The sequence below is a fragment of the Netta rufina genome (genome assembly GCF_964035555.1).
Source record: "Netta rufina genome assembly, chromosome: 7".
NCBI classification, from domain to species: Eukaryota; Metazoa; Chordata; class Aves; order Anseriformes; family Anatidae; genus Netta; species Netta rufina.
Genome location: NC_140130.1, coordinates 31,454,255 through 31,460,254, shown reverse-complemented (window position 1 = coordinate 31,460,254; position 6,000 = coordinate 31,454,255). Strand labels below are relative to the sequence as shown.

Genomic DNA, 6,000 nt, shown 5'->3' with positions numbered 1-6,000 from the left:
CTCTATGACTTTTTTTGGAGTTTCAGGGGGATATTTTTTAACTCTGGCACAACACAGGGAGGAAACCACTTGTCTCTTCCTGTTTGTCCCTGATAATTTGAAGTTTCATTTAATTTCTCTTGAATTAGCATCTTCCACTAATACTTAATGTGATGTGCAAACATTTTCCTCTATGAATTTCTGTTTTGCTCTATGCAACAGGAACATACCTATGTATGTTTCTTGTACATCACAGGGGTAGAAAGGACAAATAAATGTCCTGAAGCACTGTGTCTGGCTGTGACCAGCAGCTTGCACACTGCTGTTCCCTGGCTACATGGAAGGTGGGTGCTTCTCTCCCCCACCACGGCTGTCACTGGGCATCAACACACCCCTGCTCTGTGGGGAGTGCGCAGCTGGGATTTCTTTACTTCTAAAATATGCTGCTTCTTTGGATTTCTTCTGCCTGTGGGAGATGGCAAGGATGATTTCTCTTTGTGCAGTTGATTTCAGCTTGTGCCATGTTTCCTTCCTGCTCAGAAATCAATACTGCTGATAAAATGTGAGTCATTAAATCATAAAATGCCTTTAGTTCTCAAGGCCTTATCCCACAAGCTACGAGATTGTAATATAATGAGACGGATGTGTTTGCAGTCTGTATATAGTCAAAGAAATGCTAAGGGTCATCTCTCCATAGCCTGCCTTACGTAGCCTGCACTTGCTTGAAAACTGTACACTGATCAGCTTGCCCTAAGTGCTGGAAGGGGACTGCCACAGACTGCCAGGCTTCAGAGGGACGAGTAGTTCACTGAGCCTGAGCAGGTCACCTCCTGGACACTGCCAAAATACGTCTCAAAAATAACAGGCACTTGAACCTCCCTTGTCCATCCTCCATCAGTATTCTGCACAGGGCTATCTTATTTGCCATGGAAAGAGCAACATTTCATGCTCCTCCTGACAGAGCACTGTTTAAGGATCTGCTTAGCATTTGTATTTACTTCTTTTCAGAATTATCTTCCTTTTTCCTATGGTGTTTAGAGCCAGAGCTATAAATCTGGAAAGCATTTTACCTGCTGTGTTAGGACTTGATTGAAATCCCATTTAAATCAATGAAAATTTTCCTATTGACTTTAGTGGGCTGTGCACTTGGGAAATAAGGAAAAAAATGGGTTATTTTAAAATAAAAATTATATTCATCTTATACTGTTAATCATTAATAGCAGGAAGCATTGTGTATATCCTTTATTAATAGGCTTCATATAACATTTACCTGCTACCTCCACGAGAGGAAAGAAAAAAGAAAACAAACAGAAGACGAGAAGAGAAGCTGAAGCAAATACTCATCTAGATAATTAAATATGGATTCAGCAGTTTGAAATAAAAGTGTTGTTGCAAATCTGACATCAGCATGTTGCTTTGTGTGCTAAAGTACTAATAGTCTACCAATGAGCTAATTACAAGAAATACAAGTCACACATCTCCAGGGATTTTATGGAGATGTGAAGATGCTCTGGAAGCTCTTATCAAAACTGCATTTGTATGTGGTGTTCTCAATTAATACTGAATAATTATACTTATATACTTAATAATTATAGTTGTGGTATTGCAAAATATAATTTTGCAAAGATCATATTTAAGCCTAAGTCAAACTTTCACACACTGACGAGGAAAAAAGGAAACCATACGGACAAGTCTGAAGCGCATGCAAAACCAAGTGCTTCGTTAATGATGAAATATTTGACAGTGCCTTTATCGGCATGCAGTCGTGTTTAAATAGCATGAGCCACAGATTACTGTTTCAGCTTGCCACTTGCTGTATGGGAGGAAAGAAAGAGCTCCTTGTTTAATTTGTAAGATGAGACAGCTCGTTGCATAAGGCAACAGAGGAGGCTACACAGAGAACGCCATAGTGAAGTACTCCCCAAGCTTTTTTGGACTTCTGCCACAAGGAAGTGCAGTGAGTGTAGTCATGGTGCAAGGAACGTTGTGAAATGGATTACAAAGGAAATGTACCTTTAAAGATCATGGCAAAGAAAATTAAAAGACCCAAGCTGGCCAGTAAGTTACAAAGACAGCAACAATAACAGGTGTGTGCAACACGAGGCTATGAAACAGAATATAAAAAATAGTAGAATTGAAAAATACTGTGTTTGTCTTGCCTTTTCTTACTGCTCTTAGATGTTAACATGAGAGTTTCTGAAATTAATCAAGATAAAAACTACTGATAAGTTCCTGATTTCTCCTCAGGTCACGGTGTTCTTAAATACTGGCAACCTGAGTGCAGCTGCTGAGATCAGTGGAAGTGGATGAGTAGGAGGCTACAACGGAGTTGCTTTGCAGGTTGAGAGCACAAACACGTCTTTCTTGACGCAGTGAAGATATGCAAACCTTACTCGTGTTTCTTTGTAATTATCAGAAAATTACAACACGTAGCTAAGCTAAAAATGGTTTGCTGCTTTAGCTTTCAAAGTTTAATATTCACTGTAAGTGACTCCACTGATATTTGCACGCTATCACACATCCTCCTCAGCAAAAGATGCAGCAAAAGTGACGAACAAAAACAACAAAATCCCATCCTTTTTCCAGTTGTGTTTAAGTTGCAGGCAGCAACAGGTCAAGCACCACAACAGGAGTGTGAATCCCTCACCTGGACTCTGTGCATGGTGCACCAAGGCACCCTTTGGTCCCTGAGCAGTGCATATTGGTGTGAACAAAGCTCTAGTGGTCACAGTTTGATCAGTTTGATAACTGAGGAAAATACTGTTAGGTGAAACGTAAATGTAAAGAATGCGGTGGGGACAAATTGGGTTAAAATTCAACTCAAAAAGAGCACTGTTCCGATGCGCAGTGAAATCAATGGCACCTGCTGTCATGAAATAGGAAAACTTTGTGACATGGTAAAATAGAGTGGACACCTCTGCTTTTAACAACTTTATTCGTGTTGCTTTGCAGGGAAAAGCGAAAACCCACACAGTAGCAGTCCATTTTCAGTAAAAAAAACAACATCTCCTTGTGTCGTTTCATCCACGAAAGCAGCCAGAACCTTCGACTGCGAGCATAAACAAGCCCTGGAACATTTACACTTGAAGGAAAGGAGACAATTTATTCGTTATTATAAATATAAGCGAGCTCGGGACAACACAACCACCGTCGGCCAGGCCTCGTCCCGGCTGAGGGGCGGCCGGGACCGCCCCCAGCGCTGAGGACGCCTCCTCCCCTTCCCCACCCTCTGATGGCGGCGGGGCCACCCCTCCATAGGAACTACACTTCCCAGCTTGCCCGCTGGAGCCTGGTCTGTCGCAAATTGTCGCCCTGCCCTGCTCAGCTCCTCTCCTCTCCTCACTACGCGGCCGGGCCCCCGCGGGCCGTGCCCGGAGCCGAGAGCGGCCCCCATGGGCGGCGGGCGCTGAGCGCGGCCAAATGGAGGAGGAGGAGGAGAGCATGGAGGAGGAAGGCGGCGGCGGCGGAGGAGGAGGAGGAGAAGCCGCGATGGACGACCAGAACCACAACAACTGGGGCTCCGGCGGCGGCTACGAGCGGCACCTGCTCGGGGACAGGCTGCTGAGGGGGTCCCCGCCGCTGGCCGGGCCGGCCGAGGCAGCGCACAGGGGGGCGGCCGCGCCCGGCGCCGGGGCCATCGCCGCCGCCATCAACATCAACGCCTCCACCTCCAAGTTCCGTGAGTGGGGCTGCCCCCGCCGGCATGGGGAGGGGGTCGGGGGGCTGAGGGGCTGTGGGGAGGCGGGTGAGGGGTGAGGGGTGGGTGGTGGGGACGTGGGGGCTCCTTGTAGCTCGGGAGGGGCAGGGGAGGTCTCGCTGCTGCTCCTCCGGATTCTGCTGGCGTTTACACGAGGTGTTTCTCCAGGCAAAGTGGGCCCTGTTCTTTCATGGCTCTCAAAAAGCACAGATTTGGCTCTTACGTTCCTTTAACTAGCGATTGCCATGCTGAAAGTTTGATAGGAATCGCACCATTCTTCTTTCTTTCCTATTTTTTTCCCCTCTCTGCCAGCTGACCCCCGTAGTTCCTCAGCTTCGGAGCCGACCAGGAGGCAGAAGTTGGGGCTCGCGGCTCCCTGCCCGCCCGGGTTTCGTGGCTCCAGGCTCGCTGCCAAGCCCGGCTGCTTTGAAGCCGAGGCTCCCAGATTCCTGCAGCTGCCTGGCTCGCTGCCGGCCTTGCCGTCAGGGCCCCAGGTACCTGAGGGTGGCTCGTCAACACTCGAGGAGGTTGAAACGAAATGTCACTTGGCCTCGCTGAAGCGAGCTGCTCAACTCCCAGTTCAGGATTTAGAGATTGATTCCTCCTTCCTTTCACTTTCCTGAATGAAAGTGTTTGCGAACTTTGGACCTTCCCCGGATGGGAAGGTGAGTTTCCGCCTATCATCGGGGCAGAGGAGAAAGCTCTGCGTGATTTTGCTGCGTGTGTGGCTTCTGGGTTCTCGTTTTCACTTCTCCGGCCTTGATATTCCCAACGCGACAGCTGTCTCAGTGATATTCAGCATTTGTTAAGCCTTGTAAAATACAAAACTCGGCGAGGTAATACGGTCAGTAGAGCTTTTTTTTGTACACATTTGCCCGTTGTTGGTAGCATTGGTGTGTGTACGTGAAGGATACGAGTCCGGTGATGTGGTACAGGTGCTGGGCAGGGATCCCGCATGCTCTAATCCTGATGCTCCTGGGGACTGACCCCTCAATCTTCTCTTTTTAATTTCCACATATGGAAAAAGAGCGAGAGGTCACTTCAGAGGTAAACGTGCAGTGAGGAGGGAGGCAGCGTGCGAGTTCTGCCTGCTGTGTCTTCCCAGTGGCAGAGCGTGCCTGCAGAAGCTGCTTGTCAGGCTTGAGCTTGGTTAAGAAAGTTTGTCTGGTCTTTCCTGCAGGAAGAGGCCCGACAGAAAAAGGGCTCCTTCCCTGCCTGTGTCACGAAGCAGAGCACGAAGCAGTATGCAGCTCGGTTAGGTTGTCCTGCAGGTGAGCTGTAAGAGCACAGATGGTTGACAGTTTCCTGCGGTGCTGTCTCTGGTAAATTGGAGCTCCAGTGATGTTCAAGTTGGTCTCCCCATCCAGATTTTTTCCTCCAAAACAAAATAAATACATTGCTATATCTTAGTATATAACTACTTGCAGCTTACTGCTTTTGTTCATGTTTTTGGTCGCAGACTACAGCAGTCAAGCGGGCCCTTTTTTTGGTCTAATTCAGCTTGCACATTAAAGGAGGAAGAAGATTAGATGGAAACTTCAAAATCTTTCTAGGGGAGGCAAATGCATTTCTCTTCCCTTGAGATTTGGGTGAGACGGAGAAGTAAAATCAGAAATCAGGTATCATAATGCATAGCTCATTTAATAGCTTTTGTTCTGGTTAGAGCAATGTAAGACAATTTTCCGTGTTGTAGTAAACTTATAACTAAATCTATTTACATTGATTTGATTCAATCATAGCCAAGGATTTATAAAGTGATGCTATTAAGAAAAATAAAGGTCATAAGGGAGGAAATCAGAGCAAGAGCTTTTAGTACTCTAAGGGAAACCACTTTTTGCTAGCAATGGCAGCATACCCTAATTGGGGGAAATGCAGCTTTCCTTTTTTCATCCTTTTCAAGCAAGGGTGATTATGAATGTATTTAATGCCAGTCTCATTTCGGATGGGCACGTGAGGCTGTGAGTGTCAGCATATCCCTTAAATCTCTGCCTACCCTGTTGCATAATGTAGTTTAACACAGCATAGACAGATTGTGTCAGGAAAAAACAAGGAGTTTAACGCTTCTTTTGCTAACCAGCCGTAGTGCAGACAAAGGAAAGTATCACTAAACCCAGGAAAGAATTGAAGGCCACGGATTCATGGACTTGCTAAGGTTTGCTAGGATGTTTCGGGCAGGGTTTACAGGGAGTCTCCTTGGCAAGTGTGTGTGAGAAGTGAGGAAAAGAGAAGCGTGGAGCTCTAGTGGTGGCCATGAGATTGTAAATTAGTGTCAGGCACGTGTCTGCAGTTTCTACTCTTGCATGAAATACTTTCGGATTGTAGTG

The 6,000-nt window shown here is 46.6% G+C and overlaps 1 protein-coding gene across 5 annotated transcripts in view; it reads left to right on the top strand.

Moving 5' to 3' along the window:
- The first annotated feature begins 3,337 nt into the window (after positions 1 to 3,337).
- The window catches only part of CACUL1 (CDK2 associated cullin domain 1), a 46,556-nt gene continuing 43,893 nt past the window's right edge, over positions 3,338 to 6,000 (top strand). For all 5 annotated transcript variants that reach the window (XR_014618617.1, XM_084290311.1, XM_084290312.1 and 2 more), the window contains exon 1: positions 3,338 to 3,658. Coding sequence is in view for 4 of the 5 variants with exons in the window: in XM_084290311.1 (XP_084146437.1) it covers positions 3,400 to 3,658 (259 nt within the window). In the remaining variant the exon portion in view is untranslated. The remainder of the gene's footprint in view (positions 3,659 to 6,000) is intronic.